Here is a 25154-nt window from a genome sequence, read left to right as displayed (position 1 = left end):
GGGCAAGCAAGCCAGAGACCAGAGCAATGGGAATGGGGTAACCCCATGGTTAAGTCACAGACCCGGGACTCTGGAAATTAGGAGCCTAAGTAGCTTTGTGAAACTGGGCCTTCATTTCTCTGGGCTGCAGGTCTCCATCTGTTAAATGAGGTTAGGGAGGCCTATTTAGATTGTAAGGTCTTTGGGAACAGGGCTATTTCCCCCGCGCCCCCATACATTTGGACTGTGCCCAGCACAATTGGGCCTGGAGGGTATGTCTACACTAGAAACTTAAGTGGACCTATAGTAGATTGACTCACAGCCTGCGGTGATGCATGTTCACACTACCTACCCTCCTTGGGTCGGTGGTGAACGTCCTCCCCAGGAGCACTTCCACTGGCCTAAGAGAGGGAGTGTGGAGAGCTGACAGCCCAGTCCCTCAGCTCCGCTGGCAGCCCAGCTGCCCCACAGGCTCCTGGGCTCTCGGTGAGCTGCCCCTACATCCGCTCCCCGCTGGGGGAGCATCACTTAGAAAAGTTAGATGCCTGCAAGTCACCAGGGCCTGATGAAATGCATCCTAGAATACTCAAGGAGTTAATAGAGGAGGTATCTGAGCCTCTAGCTATTATCTCTGGAAAGTCATGGGAGACAGGACAGATTCCAGAAGACTGGAAAAGGGCAAATCTAGTGCCCATCTATAAAAAGAGAAGTAAAAACAACCCAGGAAACTACAGACCAGTTAGTTTAACTTCTGTGCCAGGGAAGATAATGGAGCAAGTAATTAAAGAAATCATCTGCAAACACTTGGAAGGTGGTAAGGTGATAGGGAATAGCCAGCATGGATTTGTAAAGAACAAGTTGTGTCAAACCAATCTGATAGCTTTCTTTGATAGGATAACGAGTCTTGTGGATAAGGGAGAAGCGGTGGATGTGGTATACCTAGACTTTAGTAAGGCATTTGATATGGTCTCGCATGATATCCTTATGGATAAACTAGGCAAATACAATTTAGATGGGGCTACTATAAGGTGGGTGCATAACTGGCTGGATAACCGTACTCAGAGAGTAGTTATTAATGGCTCCCAATCCTGCTGGAAAGGTATAACAAGTGGGGTTCCGCAGGGGTCTGTTTTGGGACCGGCTCTGTTCAATATCTTCATCAAGGACTTAGATGTTGGCATAGAAAGTACGCTTATTAAGTTTGCGGACGATACCAAACTGGGAGGGATTGCAACTGCTTTGGAGGACAGGGTCCAAATTCAAAATGATCTGGACAAATTGGAGAAATGGTCTGAGGTAAACCGGATGAAGTTCAGTAAAGACAAATGCAAAGTGCTCCACTTAGGAAGGAACAATCAGTTTCACACATACAGAATGGAAAGAGACTGTCTAGGAAGGAGTACGGCAGAAAGAGATCTAGGGGTCATAGTGGACCACAAGCTATATATGAGTCAACAGTGTGATACTGTTGCAAAAAGATCAAACGTGATTCTGGGATGCATTAACAGGTGTGTTGTAAACAAGACACGAGAAGTCATTCTTCCGCTCTACTCTGCGCTGGTTAGGCCTCAACTGGAGTATTGTGTCCAGTTCTGGGCACCGCATTTCAAGAAAGATGTGGAGAAATTGGAGCGGGTCCAGAGAAGAGCAACAAGAATGCTTAAAGGTCTTGAGAACATGACCTATGAAGGAAGGCTGAAAGAATTGGGTTTATTTAGTTTGGAAAAGAGAAGACTGAGAGGGGAGATGATAGCAATTTTCAGGTATCTAAAAGGGTGTCATCAGGAGGAGGGAGAAATCTTGTTCACCTTAGCCTCTAATGATAGAACAAGAAACAATGGGCTTAAACTGCAGCAAGGGAGATTTAGGTTGGACATTAGGAAAAAGTTCCTAACTGTCAGGGTAGTTAAACACGAATAAATTGCCTAGGGAGGTTGTGGAATCTCCATCTCCGGAGATATTTAAAAGTAGGTTAGATAAATGTCTATCAGGGATGGTCTAGGCAGTATTTGGTCCTGCCATGAGGGCAGGGGACTGGACTCGATGACCTCTCAAGGTCCCTTCCAGTCCTAGAGTCTATGAATCTATGAATCAGCACACTATGGCCATACAATAATATTGCAATCAGACCACAAACCCCTATAGACAATCATGTCAAAGCCCTTTCTTAGTGGACACACTACAAGAAGGAGGTAGAAAAATTGAAAAGAGTCCGCTGTTGGGCAACAAAAATGATTAGGGGGCTAGGGCACATGACTTAGGAGGAGAGGCTCAGGGAACTGGGATTATTTAGTCTGCAGAAGAGAAGAATGAGGCGGGATTTAATAGCTGCTTTTAAGCTGGTTTCAAAGAAGATGGATGTAGACTGTTCTCAGTGATAGCAGATGACAGAACAAGGAGTAATGGTCTCAAGTTGCAGTGGGGGAAGTTTAGGTTGGATATTAGGAAACATTGTTTCACTAGGAGGATGGTAAAGCACTGGAATGGGTTACTAGGGAGGTGGTGGAATCTCCTTCCTTAGATGTTTTTAAGGCCAGGATTGACAAAGCCCTGGCTGGGATGATTTAGTTGTGGATTAGTCCTGCTTTGAGCAGGGAGTGGGACTAGATACCTCCTGAGGTCCCTTCCAACCCTGATATTCTATGATTCTATGCCGCCTGGGGCTGGGAGCAGGGTCCAGCTGCCCTGAGTTCTCGCCCCACCCCTTACTCCACACACACATTCTGGACGGGCTTGTCAATTTCATGGCTCAGCCGTGAAACTGACAAGACAGTCAACATTCCCAGCCAGAGCTGGAGGGGGAGCCATTCTGGCTTCTTGCCCAGCTGGGAGCAAGGGCCAGCCACCCAGCTCTCCATGGTAGCAGAGGGCAGCTGGTTCTAGCTACCCGGCTTTCTTGTCCATTTCACAGCTCCTGCCAACAGCAGCTGTAAGGCCCGCAGCGTCTACACAGACACTGCATCGCCTTAGCTACACCGACAAGCCCCACGTCTCTCGTGGAGGTGGAGTTATGATGTCAGTGGAGTAGGGCACATATATGGCGGGGCGCAAGGCTGTAGTGTAGACACTGACATAAACGGTCTTACATGGATTTAACTGTGTTGTCTAGACCAGGCCTGCGTCTCTAGGTACTCCCATGAAGGGCAGCTCTCTCAGAAGTCCCAGGGACTCCCAACATCAGTTTGTACCCCTGGTGGTTCTTAAGCTTGGCCATTGACCCCCAAGAGGAGGTAAAAGGTCTCATTCACTCTGCCATGGTGTGGCTCTGAGGGCTGCCATGGAATCGAGGATCTGAGCCCCATTGTGGCCAGTGATGTACAAACACCGAGAACCCAATGCAGAGTCACACTAACCTGCATATAGATTTGAGTATGGGGAACCAGAGCTGTGGATTTGCAAAGATACCCCACTGATCAGTACTTAGTGATACCAGCACAGTGGCCACCTCGCTGATGCCAGATGTTAGCCACTCCCAACCACTGCTGACAGAAGCTGCAGCATATGGCACACAGAGTGCGAAGAGGCACACTGTCTTCTGTCCATCTGTACCCTGTGCTAGCCACTGCTGTTCCATCCAGGTGCTGGGCACTCTGCAAACAAAGCACGCAGGAAATGGAGTGACACAAGGATCCAGAACTTCCCTGCTCAGTACATGGCTTGACTGGGGAGTGATCGAAAGATGCTACCCTCCCATGGTAGAGGCGGAACGAGTAAATCCAGTTCCTAGCAGACACATCTGCTTCTCTCACACACAAAATGCAACCACATACTCTGCTGGCATCATGCTGGGTAGGCTCCAGGTAGCACCAGCAGCTAATTATATTTACTAAGCACCAGCAATGCACTCGGCAGTGTAGAATACCCGTAAGTCTTTTCCCTGAAGAGTTTACAGACTGAATAAGAAAAATACAGATGAGACCTGATGCACTGGGAAGCCAAGAGATGTAAAAACAAGGGTCTGATTCTCCACCACCTTGCACTTTGTCATTTACATCAGGGTCACATAGGTGTAAAAGCTTCTTACCCTCACTTTCCACAGCCACAAATGAGAACACACAGTGCAAGACAATGGAGAATTAGGCCCAATGCAGTGTCTTCTACTCTCGCAATTGTATCACAAGTCTCATGATGTTTGGGGCTTTTCTTAATGCCCCAGCTCCTGGAGTCATGTGAGCACATGACCATCTCCGCTTTCATTTAAAAAATAGCAAATTAGCCCTTCCTGCTGGAAAATGGACCCCCTAAAGGTTAAAAAACTATAAGGCAAATAAAAAGAATCCCCCCGTTTATTTTAAAATCTCATGATTTTGGGGGCCTGACTCACAATGTTTGAATGTATTGGGTCAGTAATACCTGCTGTTATGTGGGGGTATGGAAGTACTTATCTTTACAGCCAAGCAAATAATTAATGGGGAATAATTTAGGCTGTGAATCCATCCCATTTCCTCTTCATCAATTCTCCATAAGAAGCTTACAGTGTACACAAATTTATCCCTATTTCGAAAATAACCACAGGGTGAGTTCAATGAGTAATTCCTATTTAGGAATCAATTTGCTAGGGAGCGATGTGGCTAGCACAGGGCTGGGCAAACTACAGCCTGGGGGCCACATCCGGCTCTTCAGACATTGTAATTTGGCCCTCGGGTTCTCGCTGAGAAGCGGGGTCCAGGGCTTGCCCCACTCCATGTGTGCTGTGGCTCTGCACAGCAACTCCCCAGAAGCAGCCAGCACGTCCCCACTCCAGCTCCTACACATAGGGACAGCCAGGGGGCTCCGCACACCGCCCCTGCAGCTCTCATTGGCTGGGAACCACAGCAGCTCTCACTGGCTGGGAACCACAGCCAATGGGAGCTGCAGGGGCAGCACCTGTGGACGGGGCAGCATGCAGAGCTGCCTGGCCAGAGTGGGGAAGTGCCGCTGCTTCAGGTAAGCACTGCCTGGAGGCTGCACCCCTGACCCCCTCCCGCACCCCAACCCTGATCCCCCTCCCACCCTCTGAACCCCTCGGTCCCAGCACAGAGCACCCTCCTGCACCCCCTACCCCACCCCCACCCCCCAATTTCGTGAGCCTTCATGGCTGGCCATACGATTTCCATACCCTGATGTGGCACTCAGGCCAAAAAGTTTGCCCACCCCTGGGCTAACATCTCCTTTGGCTCTCCGCAGCTGGGTGGGCTTTGTGTGAGCCTCAGCCCCGTGCCCTGCGTCCAGGCTGGTCGCGGGGCACTGACACCAGTCAGCCCCTGTAGCATGGATTTAGGTTGGTAACAGAAGGCTGGACAATCATTCACTTATTGTACTAATGAACCCAACTCCGGCCCCTCTCAGGGCCAGTGCAAAGGGCAACAGACCCAGGCTCAGGGACAAAGACTGGCCTAGAGCCCCCCCGGATCATAGTGCGGCAAGCCCCGTGGGGTCTCTCTGGGGATCTGCGCTGTGTGTAAAGGGGTCTCAGCCCGGGGGGGGGGGCGTGCAGAGCTGCTGCAAAGCGAGGCCTGTTTCCCGCTTCCGAGCAATCTCCTTGTTCAGGCTTGGAAGAAAGCGACTCTCCTGTCTCATCCTCCGCCCCCTTCCGCGCCGCAGCCCGCCCCGCTCCCCGGCCGCACCCCGCACCCTGGCGTGGGCTGCGGGAGCAGCTCCCTAGCCCCAGAGGGGCCGGCCGGGGGTGGAGCCCGGCTCCAGCCCAGGGACATAAAAGGAAAGACCCGGCTCCAGCAGCTCTTCTCTCCCGGAGTCCGATCGCCCCAGCGATGCCCGGAGACTCCGCCCGGCCCCCGCGCAGGCAGCGCCGAGCCCGGGGCTGCTGCAAACGGTGCCTCCCGGCCTGGGCCCCTCCTGCCGCCGCCTGCTCCCAGCCCAGGTAAAACCCAGCCCGGCAAGGGGCGCTGGCCGCTCTGCAGCCGGGGCGGGCGCCTGGCATCCGGCGCGGGGGCGGGCGTTACGCGGGGGCGGATCTTCCCGGACCCCCAGCTGGCAGGAGGGAGCGAGCCCCGGGCAGCAGCGGGGCAGAGACGGTCCGATCCCCCCAGAGCAGCGGCCCCTTCCCGGCCGCGCCCACCACCGCGGCGCTGCGGCGGCTCCCACTGGCCTGACGCCGCGTCGCTCAGCGCCGCCGGCCGGGCTGGGCTCGGCTTCTCCCCGCCGTGAGTCAGAGGCCGGGATCGCAGCAGCCGCGGCGGTTTTCGCAATCGGGGTGTTTCTCTCTGCGCCGGTTTGACTCCCCTTTCCCCGCTCCCGGCAGGGCCATGGAGACCGACGCCGCTTCTGCGGCCGCCTCCTCCCGCCCCGGCGCCACCTTCAAAGAGGAGCTGCTCTGCCCCATCTGCTACGACCCCTTCCGCGAGGCCGTGACCCTGGGCTGCGGCCACAACTTCTGCCGGGCCTGCGTGAGCCGCTCGTGGGAGCACCAGCCCCGCCACGCGTGCCCCGTGTGCAAGGAGCTGGCCCCCCTGGGCGAGCTGCGGGTCAACCACACGCTCAACAACCTGGTGGAGATGCTCCTGCGGGAGGAGAGCCGGCGGGGCACCCCGGCCGGGCCCGCCCTGTGCGCCCTGCACCGCGAGGAGGCCAAGCTCTTCTGCCACGATGACAAGGAGCTGGTGTGCGCCCTGTGCCAGAGCGCCAAGCAGCACCAGGGCCACAAGGTGCGGCCAGTGGCGGAGACGGCCAAGGACTACAGGGTGAGTGGCCAGGGGTAGTGTGTGCCCCGAGCGACACACGGGCACAGACGTGTAGGAGATGCACGTGCGAGGGCTGGAGTGTGGTGATGGGGAGGGTCTGTGCACAGAGGCCTGCGCCGGGTGGCGTGGACACCTGGCGTGCACGGCGACCCTGCACTGCATGCACAAGGGACTTGCCCTCGGCGGGCACCCTATGGCCTGGGGGCACACACATGGTATGGGTCCGGTTGTAGGTGGGATGCAGGAATGTGCATGGCTGGAATACAGGGATGCACCCAATGGCATTTCCACAAGGGGAGTGGACTGCACCTCGGATTGCCCAGAGGGAGGTGTATCTCCCTGCGGGAACAGGGTCCTCAGATGGGGGGTGTGCACAGAGCTTCCCCCCCCTTGCAGAATATCATGCATGTGCAGCCCCACCTTACATGCTAACTGCCTGAGACTCCCGGCACTGGGATTTTGATGGCGCTCCCCTTAATAACTAGTAGGAAGTAGGGGCAGCTGTAAGCAGGCAGCCGGCTGTCGCGTGACTGTGTGTTTGGGGGGGCAGGCCTGAGTGAAAGGCACCAGGTCTCTCTGCTCTTGCTCTATTTCCAAGGGACCCTGTCTGTAAGGGTGCTGCTTCACTGCTCTGCCAGCCCCTCTCCTCTCTGCACTGCCTGGTTGCTGGGATGCATTGAAAAGCTGGCATGCCGTGCGGCTTGCCTGCCCAGTCCCCTGGCAGGAGACCCAGGGCGGTCACTTGCCCTGTTAGCAGTATGGCAGGAGCTGGAGAGAGCTCTGGAACGGGACAGCATGGGGTCCGGCCCACACTATCCCCAGCCTGGAGACCATTTGTGTGTCCTTGGACAGTGAATGGCCCTGTCTCAGCAATGATCCTGCCATGGCCCCACTCCTGGAGCAAGGGCAGTGAAGTGTGCTTAGCACCAGCATGGGGGAAGGATAAGATACTGTGGCAGAGCAGTGATGCTCCGAGCCTCTCCCCAGTCACGAGCCAGGGAACAGGGCAGCAGGGCCGATCTCCAGACAGTGGTTTTGCTCTTCCAGCCGGAAAAGGGAAATTGGAAATGCTGTCGTCACTGGCCGAGTGAGTCACTTGGGAGGGGGCTGTGCCTTAAATCAAACGCGGCAGCAACCATTGGGGCAGGCTCTGAAATCTGTTTATAACTCCGCCTGACAGTGCACAGGGAGAGTGTGTGGGGGGGGGCATGGTCTAGTGGTTGAGACACAGCCCTGGCAGTCAGGCCTCCTGCGCTCTCATCCCAACCGTGCTGTGAGCAGGCGTGAGTCACTCCCCCTCTCGTTTAATGCTTCCTGCCTGCAAAACGGAGAATCAGCATTGGGAATTTCCAGGCAGGATCAGGCCCATGGCCCCTCTAGCCCAGGGTCTTGTCTCGGACAGTGGCCAGGACCAGATACTTCAGAGGAAGGGGCAAAACCCTGCAAGAGGCGTTCACTGGCTCCCCTGCCCCTAGGGGCAGTGTCTTAGGGGTTGTCTTACACGCTGAAGCAGGAGCATTTAGATTCCTGAGAGAGTTGTGAGGCTAGACGGATGTTTGTAAGGTGCTTGGAGGTCCCCAGAGGGAAAGGGCTAGCGAAATGCAACTTGTTGTTGTTAATGAGCTAAGTTCCCTCTAAGCCACATGGCCACGCAGCAGGCTGTTATGCACCACGCAGGCGCTCAGAGCTGCGGTGAGGAGAGATGCCTCTCCCTGCTGGCACCCACCCAGCCCTGGCCTTGCCGTGGCTGGGAGAAAGGTGCCTGTCTGCCCCAGCCCAGGTGCTGCTGCAGAGGGAGAGAGCTAGGGGGAGTCCTGTCTCCCTGTTGTAGCCCCAGGGCAGCCTGCACCCCAAACCCCTCAGCCCTACCCCAGAGCCTGTGCCCCTAGCCCTGAGCCCCTCATCCTTGGCCCTAGCCCAGAGCCTGCACCCACAGCCGGAGTCATCCTCCTCCCGCACCTCAACCCTCTGCCCCAGCCCTGAGCCCTGTCCCACAGTCCAAACCCCTCGGCCTCACTTCTACCACATGTCATAAATCAGCTCCATATTGATGCACATGACGAAATTCATTCCACACATGCTTGGGGGGGGAAAAAATAGAGGGGACAGTTCATGAGCTGATGTGACTTCATGTGGGAGTGTGTGTGTATGTATATATAAAATAAATTACACACGTATATCTGTATGCATGTGTATATGTATGTGTAAAAATAAAAGTGGTCCCTGACAGAGGCCTGCCATTGAGGAACGTGCTATATAAAGAGCATCTCCTTCTTGCAGGCCAAATGGAGGAACATGAAGAACTCCCTGCGGGACAAGGCGAAGGATTTCGGGGCAGTCCGGCGGTCGTACGAGTCAATCTCCAAGCACAACCAGGTAAACAGCCAGTTTGAAGTGGGTTGGCGGATCGGACAGCCGAGGAGATAGTCCTGCAGGCACTGCAAAGGGGGTCTTAGCTGATCGCAAGCCTGCAGCTGGCGGCTGTGGGCCCCAACCCACAGGGAATTGGCTGCTGAGGCTTTCTCACTGCTGCCAGGTGGGGCTGGGTGGGGCTGAGCTGAGTCATGAGTTGGTGCCACAGCCCAGGGCCACCTATTCTCTCTGTGTGACCAGTGCCTGAGGCTGGGCCTTGTTTGAAAACGTCTCTCAATGGAGCCTTTCATCCCGCAGGATCCAAAGGTCCTTTGCAAACTGTACCTAGCAGATCCCACTCCCATGACAGAAATGCAGCCACCTCTGCAGTGGAACGCTGCCCCATCCCGTGCCAGCAATCCCACATAACGGCAGGAGTGTGGTGGGGAGGCAGGCTGGAGTCACAGGAGGGAGGCTGCTTTCCGTGCAGGAGGCTGGTACTGGGTGGGAAATGCTGGCCGCTCTCTAGAGCTCTGGCCCACTGCTGGGAAACCCGAGGGACAATGCCTCTTCCTGGTGATGGCAGCCAGTGAGGTTCTGCTGGTGTCCAAAGGAACAAGTGATAATGTGGCAGTCATCAGAGGGATGCCCTGGGGCCTGGGGCTCAGGAGCTGGGTTCAGCTGCTGGTTCTGTCAGACTCTGGGGGAACTTAGTTAAGCCATTTCACCACTTCTGCGTTCATTTCCCGTCAGCCCAACGGGCCTCCTGCCCTGTGCCCTATTTAGCAGAGCTGGTCAAAATAGCACCCCCCCCCCTTTTTATTTCTCCAGGAAAAATGTCAGCTTGGGATGGGAAAAAAATTAGATACACTTTCATTTTGAATGGCAACGTTTTGATTTGGGTTTTCAACTACCTTCCCCCTGTTTTGGGTTTTCAGCTCTCCCCTTCCCTTTTCATTTTTTCCAGAGGCCCTAAACCATAGGCATCGACTCTGTGTTTGCTCCAGGGCTGGAGCATCCATGGGGAAAAATTAGCGGATGCTTCCCACCCACCGGCAGCCAAGCTCCCCCCTCCTCACTGCGTCCCTGTTCCTCTCCATCCCTCCCAGCACTTCCTCTTCTCCCCCTCCCCCCCCGCCTAACAGCTGTGGGGCAATGCTTAGGACTGTCTGGGAGGAGCGGGGACACAGCTTGCTCAAGGGAGGGGGAGGAAGTGGAGAAGAGGCGGGGCAGGGGTGGGGACTTTGGGGAAGGGGTGGAATGGAGGTAGGAATGGGGCGGGCACTTTGGGGAAGGGGTGGAATGCAGGTGGGGTGAAGGCAGGGTGGGGGTCGAGCACCCACCAGGCAGCAGGGAAGTCGGTCCCTGTGCCCAAAACCCAAAATGTTTTTTCCATCCAGGAAACACAAACTCACATTTTTGCTTTCAGTTTTTTAATTGAAAAATCAGCCTCAGATGGTTTTTGTGCTACCAAGATTTGGACACAACAGACTCTTTTTAATGAAAGTCATTGGACAAACTCTGAGCAGTCTTTTTAGATTGTAAACTCCTTGGGGCAGGGCTCCCCAGCTACGTGCCACTGCCATACAAATAACATTCTTCCCTTCCTGTCCTAGAGTGGGGTCCTGTTGCCCTGTGGGTCACTGTTGGGTGCAGGGACCCCTTGGGGGTGCGAAGGGTCAGGGCTAAGTCCGATCTCTGCTATGGTCCTGCCCTTCCTCCTACCGGGCAGGTGGAGGTCGCCAGGCTGGAGGATCAGATCAGGAAGGAGTTTGAGAAGCTGCACGAGTTCCTGCGGGGCGAGGAGAAGGCCGTGCTGGCGGAGCTACACGAGGAGGCTCGGCACAAGCAGGGCCTGATCGAGGGCAAGATCAAGAAGCTGTCGGAGGACAGCGATGCCCTGCTGCATGAGGTCAACCAGCTGCAGGCTGAGCTGACGGAGGACGACATCTCCTTCCTCAAGGTAATGCCGCCCTCCTCCCTATGCCTGCAGTGCTCACCTTGGCCCCCCTGACTCAGACGGGGGAGTTGTGGGTTGGGGGAGTAGTCGAATTACATCCTAGCTGCGCCCACTGTCAAAGCTCCACCCACATCCCAGGGGAGCTGGAGGTTTCTGCTCAAATGATCAGCAGTACAATGGTTAACGCATGGCTATCGTTGGTCTTCAGTTATAGCTAATGCAGCCGCCTGCCTCTCCTAGGACCAGATAACCACAGGATTCCAGAGCCGCTGGGGGCCTCTGTGTGGGAGCCTTTACCCCCCAGAGAAGTAACAGAGGACCTAGAGACCAAAGCAGGACATAAGCTGCAATCTGTCTGGGAACAATCTGAAACAGCGCTTACCAGGGCAAGGGCGGGGCAGGGAGACCTCGCGCTGAGGTGAGGTGGCAGTGAGTTTGGGTTTGCTGGGCAGAAGCCTCTCTTAGTAAGGAGCGGTGGGTCCCTCCATGTGGCTCTGGGTAGCCGGCATCCATTCCGAGCACGGCTCCACCAAGGACGCTGGTGCATCTGAGAGGGTTTGGACACATGATGCCGAGAGCCACAAAGGACCAAGGGCTTGGGGGGAGTGGAGGGCTTGACCTGCAGCGAGCGAGAGGGTTCCCAGAGCTAGATATATGCAGCTCGGCTAAGGGGCATAAAACCTGTGAACCAGTCCCCTCTCCTTCCCCCCAGGTGGGGTAAACTGGCCTAGTGCCATGGACTTCAATGGTGCCCCCCTGATTGACACCAGCTGAGGATCTGTCCCTGTATTTGAAGGGTGTAATCGCATGGGCTGAAAGCAAACCCATTAGGGCTGGTCTGCACTAGAATGAGAGTGACCCAGCTTCGTCGCTCGGGGTGAGAAAAATCCCCTGCCCAAGCGACGGCGGTAAGCCAGCCCAAGTCCCGTGTGGACAGCGCTGAGCTGATGGAAGAATTCGTCCATCGACCTCACTACCACCTCTTTGGGAGCTGGATCACCTGCGCCAATGGGAGAACCCCCAAGTGTTTACACTGAAGCTGCAGCTGCGCTGCTGGAGTGGGTCACGTGTAGACAAGCATAGGCACCGACTTCCATTGTTCCTGGCTGCTCGACCCCGCCCCTGCACCACCCCCATTCCATCCCTTCCCCAAAGTCCATGCTCCTTTCCTGCCCCCCTGTCCACCTGCTTCCTCAAGTCCCCGCCCTGGCCGCGCCTCTTCTCCACCTCCTCCCCTGAGCGTGCTGTGTTCCTGCTCCTCCCCACTCCGTCCTGGAAAGTCCTAAGTGCTGCCAAACAGCTATCTGGCGGCAGGACGTGCTGGGAGGTAGGCGTAGGAGCAGGGATGCGGCACGCTGGGGGGGGAGGAGGAGATGGGGGGTGGGGGGTTGAGGGGAGCTTGGCTGCCAGTGGGTGCAGAGCATCCACTGTTTTTTCCCCATGGGTGCTCCAGTCCCAGAGCACCCACAGAGTCGATGCCTATGTAGACAAGCCCTTAGTGTGCTACAGAAGGGACTGGGAGGGAAGGGAATGGGATGCAGCCGGGAAAGGAGACCTTGCCTGTCTCCTGCCTCTTCTGGGCTGTATGGGCAAAACAATCACGTGTTCAATGTAAATTCTCTCTGAAACCAGCTCAGAAGCATGTGGCTTTGTTGTGGGGGGGTTGCACTCTGGATTGCCCCAAACCTGGGCTTGAAAATAGCAACCCCTCCCCATTTCTCCCCCCTTCCCCCCCCGATTGTGCAGTCAGATGTTCCAGTGCATAACTGGTCTCCAGGGCACATTTCTGCCCACCCAACGTCAGTTCCTTTGATAGTTATAAAAGCACCTTGTGCGGGTTTAACATGCAACGTTTCTCTCTCTTTCAGAAACACAAGAACCGCAAGCGCAGGTAGGTTCCTGAGCGTTTGAAATCCTGAATGTGCAGCCGGGGTTTATTGGCTCAAAGATGGCCCTCTTACACCAAGTCCCGCAGCGTTACCAATCCCAAGTGCAATGGCTTTGTCCATGACACAGACCTCACCTCGAAACCTTCCTGCAGGAGGACATGAAAACGCTGCAGGATACGTGCGGCTGCGAATAGGTGGAGGTGGTACTTTGGTAGAGATCCTTGTTTTGGAGGGTGCAGAGTACCAGCAATTCCTGCTGGTGCCAAGCAGCTCTGATTCAGCTCGTGATCCCTCAGGTCCCAGAGCAATTTACAAATCTCACGTGGTAAAGATGAGCCTGAGATCTGAAATCGGGGTTGAAACCATTCTAATCTCACCCACCGAAGCTCCACGTTGGGCCCTGAAGGTCTGGTCCAGGACTAATCTCCAGTATCCGAGGCAGGAATTGCAGCTCCACTCCCCCTGCCCCCTGGGAATGACCCTAGGCAGCTGTTCAGGCCTGGAAATGAAGGGCCTCCGTCTCCAAATTAACAAAGGACGGTTGCAGACAGGCTGTAACCACCCAAGCTGGAATCTAACCAGAGAAAGTGCTGTGGAATTCCTGAGGATTTGGTTTCAAGGCCCTGGTTGAAAGACACCCCCCTCCCTCAGCACAGTGCCCCGTAGTCTCATGCTGGGCTGACCCTGAGAACAGAGGGCTGTCCTGATTCAGCAATGCCTTGGAGATCTCCATCCCTGGCCTGGCCTCAGTGGTGGGATGTTGGACTGTGGCTATCACCTGCAGGCAGAACAGAACCTCCTCCCCGACTTAAGCAATCCTTTTCAGTAACCCCTTGGAACATGGCCTCTTCCGACCAGTTCCGTGTAACCTTCTCCCGCATCTCCACAGAATTGCCTGCACGGCAGAGGAGCCAGAAGCCATCCAGCCAGGAATGCTGGTTGATGTCCCCAAGTTCCTGGGGTCCCTGCAATATGACGTGTGGAAAAAGATGCTGGACATCATTACAGTAGGTAAGGCAGTGCAGACACAGGGCAATGAGTAGGATGGGCGAGTGGTGGCCAATGCACCAGGTAACTTAGAGCAGTGGTCTCCAAACTTTTTTGATCACACACTCATCAGTAAAACATTTTTGAGCATGCACCCCCTGCTCCGAACTGTCAAACTGCTGAAGGGGAAAAATAAAATCGGCACTGCTCCAGCAGTGCTCTTCCTGCCACGCACCCCAAAGGATCCTCTTGCACACCCCCTGGGATGCGCGCACCCCACTTTGGAGACCACTGACTCAGAGTCACAGGGCTGCTCAGACTTCCAGGCTGGGAGCACCATGGAGCTTTGCATGCCTTCAAAGCTACTGGGGCTGCTCCACCTGGAGGCTAACAGCCTACTGCTGCGAATGCACTTACTCGTTTCGCTCAGGTGGTAGAGGCCTGTGGCATTGAAGGCTGTGGGTTCAAACCCTGCCGATGACCTGGATGTGGGGTAGTTACGCTGGCACATAGAATTCAGGCTGGTTTGTGTCTTAGGACGCAGAGCTAAGAGCCTGACCAAACCCGCTGGCTGGGAGCTATAACGGATTCCTCCTCTGTCCCCGATCTGCAGAGAATAACACACCCTGAACAGCAGGTTACAGGTAGCAGCCATAGGTGCTGCATAAACAGACTCCAGGTGCTGTTAAGCTGAACTGTAAACTGGTGGAGAAGAAAGCTCGACTCTCCGCTCTTACATTTGAGCTAGAGAGGCAGTCCCATCTCGAGACTTACACACACGCAGATCCTCATTTTATCCACGAGAGGGCAGTGGGACACACAAGGATGACCACACTGTATCAGACCAATGGTCCATCTAGCCCAGTATCCTGTCTTCTGATGGTGGCTGGTGCCAGATGCTTCAGAGGAAATTAACAGAACAGGGTTTTCTCTCTAGTGATCCATCCCCCTTTGGCCAGTTCCAGCTTCTGGCACTTAGAGGCTTAGGGACACCCAAGGCATGGTGTTGTGCCCCGACCATCTTGGCTAATAGCCATTGACGGACCAATTCTCCACAAGAACTTATCTAGTTCGTTTTTTGGTTGTGCGTGGTTTTTTTTTTTTTTTTTTTTTGTTTTGTTTTTTGAACCCTGTTAGTCTTGGCCTTCACAACATCCCCTGGCAACAAGTTCCACAGGTTAACTGTGCGTTGTGTGAAGAAATACTTCCTCTGTTTCTTTTAAACCTGCTGCCTATTAATGTCATTGGGTGACCCCTGGTTCTTGTGTGTTATGAGGAGGAGTAAATAACACTCACTTTCTCCACATCAGTCATGATTTTATAGACCTCTCATATCCCTCCTTACTCATCTTTTTCTAGGCTGAACAGTCCCAGTCTCTTTAATCTCCTTATTTGTTGCCCTTCTCTGTACTTTTTCCAATTCCAATATATCTTTTTTTTTTTTTGAGATGGGTCGACCAGATCTGCATGCAGTATTCAAGGTGTGGGCGTACTGTGCATTTATATAGTGGCAGCGTGATATTATGAGTCTTATTATCTGTCCCTTTCCTAATGATTCCTAACATTCTGTTCACTTTTTTTGACTGCTGCTGCATATTGAGTGGATGCTTTTCAGAGAACTATCCAGGATGACTTAAAAACCTTTCTTGAATGGTAACAGCTAATTTACATTCCATCAGTTTGTGTGTGTATAGTTGGGATTATTTTTTCCAATGGGCATTTATCAACACTGCATTTCATCTGTTTTGTTGCCAGTCGCTCAGTTTAGTGAGATCCTGTTGTAACTCTTCGCAGTCAGCTTTGGACTTAACTCTGTCCTGAGTAATTTTGTATCATCTGCAAACTTTGCCACCTGTTTACCTCTTGTTCCAGATCATTTATGAATATGTTGAACAGCACTGGTCCCGGAACAGATCCTATTTTCTGAAAGTCCAAGTACACTATATCCACTGGATCACCCTTGTCCACATGTTTACTGACATTCACAAAGAATTCTAATAGATTGGTGAGGCATGATTTCCCTTTACAAAAGCAGTGTTGACTCTTCCATCAAAAATCATGTTCATCTATGTGTCGGCATGACCTCCTCTATTCTTTACTCTAGTTTCAGCCAATTTGTGTGGTACTGAAGTTAGGCTCACTGGCGTATAATTGCCAAGATGACTTCTGGAGCCTTTTTTATTAAAAATAGCATTACATTAGCTACCCTCCAGTTATCTGACGCTGACTGATTTAAGCGATAGGTTAAATACCATAGAGAATAGTTCCGCAGTTTCATATTTGAGTTCATTCAGAAATCTGGGGTGATACCATCTGGTCCTGGTGACTTATAACTGATGTATTGATTTGTTCCAAAAGCTCCTCTATTGACACCTCCATCTGGGACAGTTCCTCAGATCTGTCACCTAAAAAGAATGGCTCGGGTGTGGGAATGTCCCTCACATTCTCTGCACTGGTCTTGTCTTCCTTGAGTGCTCCTTTAGCATTTCAGTCATCCAGTGGCCCCACTGGTTTGGCAAGCTTCCTGCTTCTGATGTACTTAGCATTTTTGCTGTTTAGTTTGACAAGAACTAGCTAAAGACACATTCCTTTTTTTTTTTTTTTTTTTTTTTTTTGGCCTATCTAATTATACTTGACTTGCCAGAGTTTATGCTCCTTTCTGTTTTCCTCAGCTGGGATTTGTCAAGGCTGATTCCCCACTCTGGCACTTCAAGCACAGAAGGGGAGAGCCCCCAAGTATTCTAAAAATTTAAATACAGCAAAAATCCAATCCTGTCCTTTAAAAAAGGTAAATTTTATTAAAACAAAAAGAAAATACATCTGGAACTTGGGCTTTTGCTAGACTTTTAAAAGAGCAATTCCAAAAATTAAGCATCCAAACTAGCTTTCTTGGGGGTTCAGCTTAAAGCAAACAAAAGCATCTGGGGTTAGCACGGAGGAGTCAGCAAGCCTTGCAGTAAATAAAAGAAATCAACCTAATCCCATCTATCTAAACATTCCTGGTCCCAATGAATCCTTCTAGTTATGGATGAGGAATTTTCTTTCTTGGTCCAAACTTCACCCAGCGTTCCAGCTGCTCCCGTCTCTCCAGCCCAGAGAGACAAAAGAGAAGCTTTTTTCCCATTTGAAAAAGTTCTAGCCTTCCATTGGCTCTTTTGGTCAGGTGCCCACTCCTTTCCTTTTACCTGCAGGATCTTTTAGCCCTTTACAGATAAAGCAATCAGCCATCAAGAGGGACTTTATAGCTGGTTGGGTGTCCATAAAAGGGAGTCCCTTCCCCTCCCTTTGTTTATCACAGGATTTGACTTCCAATTGTTGAAGGATCCCTTTTTGCTTCTAACCTCCTTTTCTACTCTGTTTAGCCATGGTGGCATTTTAATTTTTTTGGTCCTCTCATTAGTTTCGTGTGGTGTAGTTTGTTTGGTGGCTTTGAAGTTTCCATGTGGCTTGCAGGCATTTCACTCTTGTGGCTGTGCCTTTTAATTTCTAACTAGCTTCCTCATGTTTGTCTAGTTCCCCTTTTGGGAGTTAAATGCTTCTGTGGTCTTTTCAACCCTACAAGGCTGTTTAAATGTAATTACATTATGGTTGCTATCACTTCATGGTTCAGCTGTTTCTGTCTTGCACCAGACCCCGTGCACCACTTAGCACTAAATCAAGAATTGCCTCTCCCCTTGCGATTTCCAGGACTAACCGTTTCCAGAAACAATTTCTACACGCTATCAAGAACTGCATCTTTGCATCTTGTCCTGAGGTGACATGTACCCAGTCAATATGGGGCTAATTGAAATCCCCCATTATTGGGTTTTTCTGGTTTTTGTTTTTGTTGTAGCCGCTCTAATCTCCCTGAGTATTTCACAAGCACTGCCCCATCCTGCTTCGGTGTCAGTTGTATATTCCTACTGCTAGACTCTTAGAAATTCCATGTTGGAATAATAATCTGTAGAGTCTGTGCTACTGTTTCTTTCACATGGTAGATTCTTTCACCTACAGTGCCACCCACGTCAACGTGACCTACTCTGTCATTCCTGTCAGATACTAGTGATGGTGTCTCTGTCCCTCTCGCCCAGCCAATGGGAGCTGTGAGGGGCATTGCCTGTAGCAGACATTGCCAGCTGTGGGGCTGCCTGCGTCTGTCCTCCACAGGCTGCAGTGGGGAGGCTTTTGGACTGAAGACAGCTGTGACTTTGAGACTCCTGCTATATATTTTGTACCCTAGTATCTCCATGTTGAATGGAATAACATTATTCCACCAAGTTTCTGCGATGCTGCTTATCAGTATCCTCCTTTAATACCAGGCCCTCAAGTTCACTCATTTTAGGATTTAGACATCTTGTGTTTGTATACAAGCACTTATAACATTTGTCAATATTTAGTTGTTGGCCTTTATGTGATGTAATTGAATGGGACTTTCCTTTTGACTGTTTCTCTTCTGTTCCTACCAGTATTGTCATCTTCTCACTTTATATCCTAATCAAGAAGAGAAGAATAGCCTTTAATAAATCCTCCCCTAAGAGTGGCATCTGTTGGCTTCCCCCCAGCCCTAAGTTTAAAAACTCCCCTGACTTTTTTTTTTAATTTTATATGCCAGAAATCTGGGTCCATTTTGACTTAGGAAAAGCCCATCCCTCCTGTATCAGCTCCTTCCATCCCTAAAGGTCCCCCTGTGCTTAATAAACCTGAATCCCTCCTCCAAACACCATCATTTCATCCACCCATGAGGCTCTGCACTTCTGCCTGTCTAACTGGCCCTGTGCGTGGATCTGGAAGCACTTCAGAGTGATCCATGGAGGTCCTGGACTTGACTCTCTTACCCAGTGCACCCATCCTTGCACCTATCAGTCCATCTCAGAGAGGCTTCCTTCTCTGTGCACAGCAGCTTAGCTCTGCCTTTTACTGAGTATATTGGGGGTGTGATGTGTGGGGCTCAGAACCAGCATAGGAGGTGGAGATGCTGTGGATTTGACAGGTGCAATGGCAGAGATGGAGGGACAGGCTAGGGATGCTCTAGGCTAGCCAGGGGTGCTGCAGCTGAAGAGGAAATGGGATAACCACAGGGTTATATCAGGGGTTTCCACCAGGGGGTGCTGCTGGGGACCAAGATGTATTGGCAAAGCTCATCAGCGGGTTTAGGCCGGCAGTGGCAGGGGCTGAGCTGGGGATGCCCAAGCAGAGCCCTGGGGTGGGGGACCTTGCCCACAATTTCAAGCTCCGGTCCAATCTTGCTTTGGCACATAAGAGGTTAACTGTACATGGCTGGTTTTGCACACTGCACCCATGCTCCTGTCATGATAACCAGGTGAGGAGCCTGCCAGTCATGGTGAATCTGGGCTGGGAGGGGCAAGGCCCCTGCTCAGACTTCCCCCCCCGGCTGCACACAGGATAGCGCTGGGTGCAGGAGGGGGCCGTCTGGCCAATTCGTGCCCTGCAACGAGCTGGTGGCAGCAAGCGATCCAGGCGGAGAGAGGGGAGACAGCTCCTGTTAGCACAGTAGGATCAGGTTGTCTGGGAAAGGGGGGTGAATAGCCAGAGCCGGCTGGAGTCCAGTCACAGCAAGGATGGTGGTGATGCGGGGGTTGATAAGAGCATGTAAAAATCCCTACGGGCCAGATTCATCCTGGGTGTAACCTGCTGACTCCAGGAGTCACACTGGGGTAGAGAACACTCTGCAGCTGGGGAGATGCCCCTGGGCAAGGCTTGTCGAGTGCCAACACCACGTGGCCCACGCTGTCTGGGATGTGGTGGGTGACGATTCCGGCCCCAGAAACATTGAGTTCAGTGCAGCTCCAAGTTCACCCGGCGGGACTCGAACGGGACCTCCCAGGGGTCTGGTCACGCTAGCCATGGGCTGTAACCTTCCTGAGAAACAGCCATTGCTCTCCACAGGCGACATTGGCATAACATTGGGGTAACTCTCCCGCAGCGCCGATGGTGCGCGGACGTCTCTGCAGGGGGGAGGGCCCAACACTTGTCCAGTTTCTAAAACAAAAATGATGGCCATTTCCATGCCCCAAATGGGTAAAACAGAATTAAGGCGAAGACTGTGTTGCCATTTGAAACACTAAATAGGAAAAAACCACAGACATCGGGGATGGGGGTGGAGGGGGTCTTACTTGGACAGGCCCTAGAAATCTTATCACTGGCATGGGTTTAGAGCCAGAAAGGAGGGAGGGTGTGAAGATGGCCTCTGGCTAAGGCAGTGCTCTGGGACTTGGGGATCGGGGTGATATTCTCAGCTCTGCTATGGACTTCCCGCGTGACTGGGCTGTGTCCCTTCCAGCTGTCCGGCTCGGCTGGGAAATGAGGCAGGGAACCCTGTAGTAATGCTCTGAGGTGCTAGGGAGATCAGACGTATTTAGGTGGGAGCGTTCCCTGCTGGGTGTAGACGTGGCAAATACTTCCATTGCCATAATGCCTGGCTGCCCACAGCAGTGCCATGCTAGGGGCTGTACAAACGCCCAGCCAAGGAGAGCCCCCGCCCCAAAGGCCTGACAATCTTAAAGACGGACTGGAAAGCCGGAGTTGTGCAGACAATAGGAGGTGTGTGGTGCCCAGCCAGTTGGGAGCAGCACAAACCATGTGGCACCTGGTGTTCCCTGGGGACACGCCAGCAGGGTTGCTCTGAGGAGGGACTTGAAGGTGTGTTGGTGGGGGTTACGAGTCTGGACTGAGGTTTTCCCCAGACACAAGGGGTGGGCTGGGGGAGAGGTTGGGTGGTGGAGGCTGGCAGGTGGGGTGTTTGCCCTGGGCTGTACCTCACACCAGCAGATGCTAGCTCCAAAGGCCGCTCTTGGCACCTGACAAATCTCCTTTCTCAGTTCCCTTCAGCTTTGACCCCAACTCTGCCGCGGGCTGGCTCTCCGTCTCCAGCAACCTCACCAGCATCACCAACGGCAGCTACAAGCTACTGGTGGACAACCCGGAGCGCTTCTCCTCAGCCCCCTGCATCCTGGGCTCCCGGGGCTTCTCCAAGGGCTCCCACGCCTGGGAGGTGGACCTGGGCGGGCTCACAAACTGGCGCGTGGGTGTGGCCAAGGAGCGTGGCAGCCGCCGGTGGAACTTCCACCACGACGCCCGCTCGGGTTTCTGGTACATCTACCGCCTGCAGGGTGTGGACAGCGAGATGTGCCGGGCCTCCAACTCAGCCAGGTCGGAGACGGTGCTCCGGGACCTCAAGCGGATCCGGGTGGAACTGGATTGCGACGAGGGCGAGCTCTCCTTCTACGACGCCGACCAGAATAGCCACATCTACACCTTCCATGAGCAGTTCAGTGGCGAGGTTTTCCCCTATTTCTACGTGGGCAACCCAAAGCCTGATACGCCACCTGGGTCCCTCAGGATCTGCCCTCTGCGCGTCCTGATCAAGGAGGACCTTCCACTTTAGGCTGCTCAACACAACCAGTAAAGGTTCCCCTCCTGGCTTGCCCCTTTCCCATCTTCCAAGAGCCTTTCTAGAGTGTCTTCCATCAGGCTGTCCTCCAGTGGACTAACCCCTTCAGGCCCCTGGTTTCTTGCTTGGGGTTTCTCACGGGAAGCTGTTACTGGTGGGTTTTTATTTTCTACTGTTTGCCTCCATAACAGATGGTGGCTTTTTTTTTTCCCTTTTTAATAAACCTCCGTGGTGGCAGAACACAGCCGTGGTCTCATGTGGATTGTGTTTTGGGTCACAAATTCCAAGCGTCTCCGTTCGAATTTTCGTCAAAGGTTCAGTTAGCTGCCGAACCCCCTCCCCCTCCTTTTTTGGAGAAAAAAAAAATCACTGCTGAGTTGGGCAAGCATTTCCTTTACAGGCTGAGCCTGTGGAACTCATGGTCACATAATGCTGAGGCCAAGAGCTTCTCAGGCTTCAAAAAATGGGCGTGGGCCTGTGGCTCATGAGACTGTTCTGTTATAAAACCCCTCCTGCCCCAGCACATAAACCAGCTACCAGAGAGCAGGGTAGCAAGTATTCAAGAAACTCCCTCTGCCGTGAGGGAATTTCAGAATTACCCCTGCATAAGGTTTCTTGCACTTCCTCCTTGAGTATCTAGTGTAGACCACGGGTGAGACAAGATCCTGCACTAACTAAACCGCTGGTCCATTACAGTGCAATGTACAGAGCCTCCTCTTCACTCTCTCCCTTGGCTGCTATAAAAATAACCCCTAGCTCTCGCACGGAGAGTTTCATGAGTTTGAAAAACAAAAGGGCTGTAGCTGTTTTTCCGATATGAAAATGGGGGCACTGAGAGCCTCAGGGGAATGGTCATAACCTTCAAAGCCTCTTTGTCCAAAGTAATAGGCTCCAATTCAGGCCAAGTCAATAGAGCTCAGCAGCAGGTCCTGTGTTCTGGTTGTGCAGCCGCGGGGAAATGAGCGAATGTTCCTGATCACAGACTCCTGCATCTCACAGTGGGCAGCTTGAGTAGCCAGGAGCTCTGAACTCCCCTTGTCCATCCTCTTCACAGTGAGAATAATCCCTGACTGAGTAGCATCAACGAGTGATCAACTTTGCACCTTTTCTTTAGTGTTAACTTCTGAGTAACCCATCATCTCCCTGGCCCCAGCTGCTCTGTGTCCTAAATGACTGGATACCTACACCCAGGCTGACATGAGGCCATCTAATAAAAGCATTTTTCCTCAGTGGATCTTAAAGCACTTCACAGAGGAGGTCCATGTTGCCTCCATTTTACAGATCTGGAAGCTGAGGCACAGAGGTGACTTTGACTTGCACCCAGTGGCAGGGCCGGGAATAGGACGCAGGTCTCCAGAGGTCTCCACTAGCCTGTGCTCCCCAGAGTTGTCTTCTGTGGATGAGAGAGAAAGTAAAACCGCACCTAACCCACCTGGCTACTGACAGTCGTGGCTGTGCAGAACGTGACTGAATCCAAAAGATTGGGAGATTCCTCAAACTGGCTCTGTTGGCCGTAAGCCAAACCTGATCTGCATGGCAGGGCTTTGGCATGTTTTCAGCCCAAAGTGCCCCAGCCAGACTCTGCCAAGACACTTCCCATTTTTATATAAAGTGTAAAATTCAACTCACCCTTCATCACAGAGCTCCGGCCAGGACTTCCACAACCCGCGATGTCTTGTGTCCTGCACGACTCTGGTGTTTCATCTGAGCATGTTCGATCCTTGTGCTGTAGCAGGGAGCACAGGTGTACAAAACGCAGACCCAGATGCTTCTAGGCGCTGGACAGCCCAGATGTGTACGAAGGACCTGAGACTGAGAAGAGTGGCTTTTCACCCCTTCCTTGTCGAACCTCAGAGAGTTCTGATGGACTGTTAACTTTTGGAGCCTGTGGTTCTGAGTCTGACCTCCCACAGGCTTTAGACTGGTGTAACCCTGTTGCTTTCATTGGAGTTATTCCTGGTTTCCCCCCAGGGTACCTGAGATCAGAATCATGCCCTCTGTATAAGAGGGTAATGTGAACTATATTAAATCAAAGATATGAGAGGAATGTGCCCAAGATTTATGGTGACCAGATGTCCTGATTTTATAGAGACAGTCCTGATTTTTGCGTCTTTTTCTTATATAGGCTCTGTCATAACATTTTTCCCAGATCTGGACCTTAGCGTCAAAAATATGGGTGTTAGCATGAAAACCTCCAAGCTTAGTTACCAGCTTGGACCTGGTAAAGCTGCCACCAGCCAGGAATCTATACAGTGCCTGGCGCACTGTGGTCTCCCCAAAATCTTCCCTGGGGGACCCCCAGACTCAGATTTCTTGAGTCTCACAACAAAGGGGAATAAACCATTTCCCTTCCCCCTTCCAGGTGTTTCCTCCCTGGGTTCCTGGAGAGAGACACAGAAGCAAGCTCCGTGAATCTAAACAGAGGGACTCCACCCTCCCTGTTTCCAGTCCTGGAAAACACAAGTACTTCCCCCCCTTCACCCAGAGGGTATGCAAAGTCAGGCTTAGTAAATCTAACACAAAGAGATTTTCCCCCTGACTTCTTCCTCCCACCAATTCCCTGGTGAGCTGCAGACTCAATTCCCTGGAGTCCCCACTAAAGAAAAACTCCAACAGGTCTTAAAAAGAAAGCTTTATATAAAAAGAAAGAAAAGGACATAAAAATAGTCTCTCTGTATTAAGGTGACAAATACAGGGTCATTTGCTTAAAAGAAAAAAATGAATAAACAGCCTTATCCAAAAAGAATACAATTTAACACATTCCAGCAACTACACACATGTAAATACAAAAGAAAACAATATAAACCTATTGTCTTACTATCCTTGTACTTACAACTTGGAAACAGAAGATTAGAAAGCCTGGAGACAGAAAAATCACTCTCAGAGCCGAGAGGGTCAAACACAAGACACAGAACAAAGAACTCACACCCAAAACTTCCCTCCACCCAGATTTGAAAAAGTCTTGTTTCCTGATTGGTCCTCTGGTCAGGTGTTTCAGGTTACTGGTGTTACCCCTTTACAGGTAAAAGAACATTAACCCTTAGCTATCTGTTTATGACAGGCTCCTATTACCTCTCCACCCCTGTCCCCATTTTTCACATTTGCTGTCTGGTCACCCTACCAAGATTCAAAGGTGGTTTGGAGCTCTTGCAAGCAGCCATGGGAAGATCTAGGCCGGTATGTTCTTGGAATCAGAACTGCCTCCCTCTGAGCCCCCAAACTGGGCTAAGCAGCCTTTGGAAGATGTCCCTATCTACTGGATACGGCCGGGAATGCAGGTCAGCTGGCTGAGAAGTCAAGAAACGCACCTGATTGGCAGATCCCATTACGGCGTGTCCTGCCTTCCGTGGCCATGGAGAACAACTCATCAGTGTCCCCTTTCTAACCGCCCAGAACCAATTTTAAGCCTCTCGCATCATGGAAGCTGCCTCGAGCTGCTCTAACGCCTCTCCTCCAGTCTGAGAGGTCACAGTCCGTTTGGGAGCCGAAACCAGACCTCCACAATGACAGAGGAACTGGGTGTGACTGAGGGACTCCATGCAGCGAGTCGTGAGAGCTGATTCCAAGAGTCCGACTTTCATTTTCACCATGGTCTCAGGCACCTAATTAACAGCCTGAAATCTCCAGCATTAAGTATGTGTGTGGGAAGGAGGGGATGGGGAGGAGTTAATTGCAAATCAGGTATTTCCCTTCAGCCGGGTGAAGGACAAGACTCCAAATCGCCTTCACACCACCCCCTTGAGTGCCAAGGTGAGCAGATTTTGGTGGAGAAAAGTAGGAAAGTATGTTAAGAATTGGGGGGGGGGTGAATTTTTTCCATTCTTCAACCAGACTTCCTCCCCCTCCATGCCCCCAACAAACATACACGTTCCTGAGCAATGGGGCTGCTCCTTCATGGAACCCACATCAGACACACC

At 52.4% G+C, this 25154-nt stretch overlaps 1 protein-coding gene across 2 annotated transcripts; it reads left to right on the top strand.

Annotated features, from left to right (window-relative positions):
• The first annotated feature begins 4835 nt into the window (after positions 1–4835).
• On the top strand, positions 4836–21555 carry TRIM35 (tripartite motif containing 35). 2 transcript variants are annotated; one of them, XM_050948839.1, is made up of 7 exons: positions 4836–4905; positions 6221–6659; positions 8940–9035; positions 10744–10974; positions 12840–12862; positions 13750–13871; positions 20666–21554. In XM_050948839.1, exons 1-7 carry the CDS (start codon positions 4862–4864, stop codon positions 21229–21231), a joined length of 1521 nt encoding a protein of 506 aa, XP_050804796.1. In that variant the 5' UTR covers positions 4836–4861; the 3' UTR covers positions 21232–21554. The 2 variants fall into 2 exon arrangements, with proteins under 2 accessions (XP_050804796.1, XP_050804794.1); XM_050948837.1 differs by lacking the exon at positions 4836–4905 and adding an exon at positions 5624–5839 and having other exon boundaries at positions 20666–21555.
• Positions 21556–25154: the final 3599 nt, after the last annotated feature.

Source organism: Gopherus flavomarginatus, chromosome 4 (genome assembly GCF_025201925.1).
Source record: "Gopherus flavomarginatus isolate rGopFla2 chromosome 4, rGopFla2.mat.asm, whole genome shotgun sequence".
NCBI lineage: Eukaryota > Metazoa > Chordata > Testudines > Testudinidae > Gopherus > Gopherus flavomarginatus.
The sequence above is the reverse complement of the archived record's forward strand: the minus strand, read 5'-3'. Positions and strand labels throughout refer to the sequence as shown.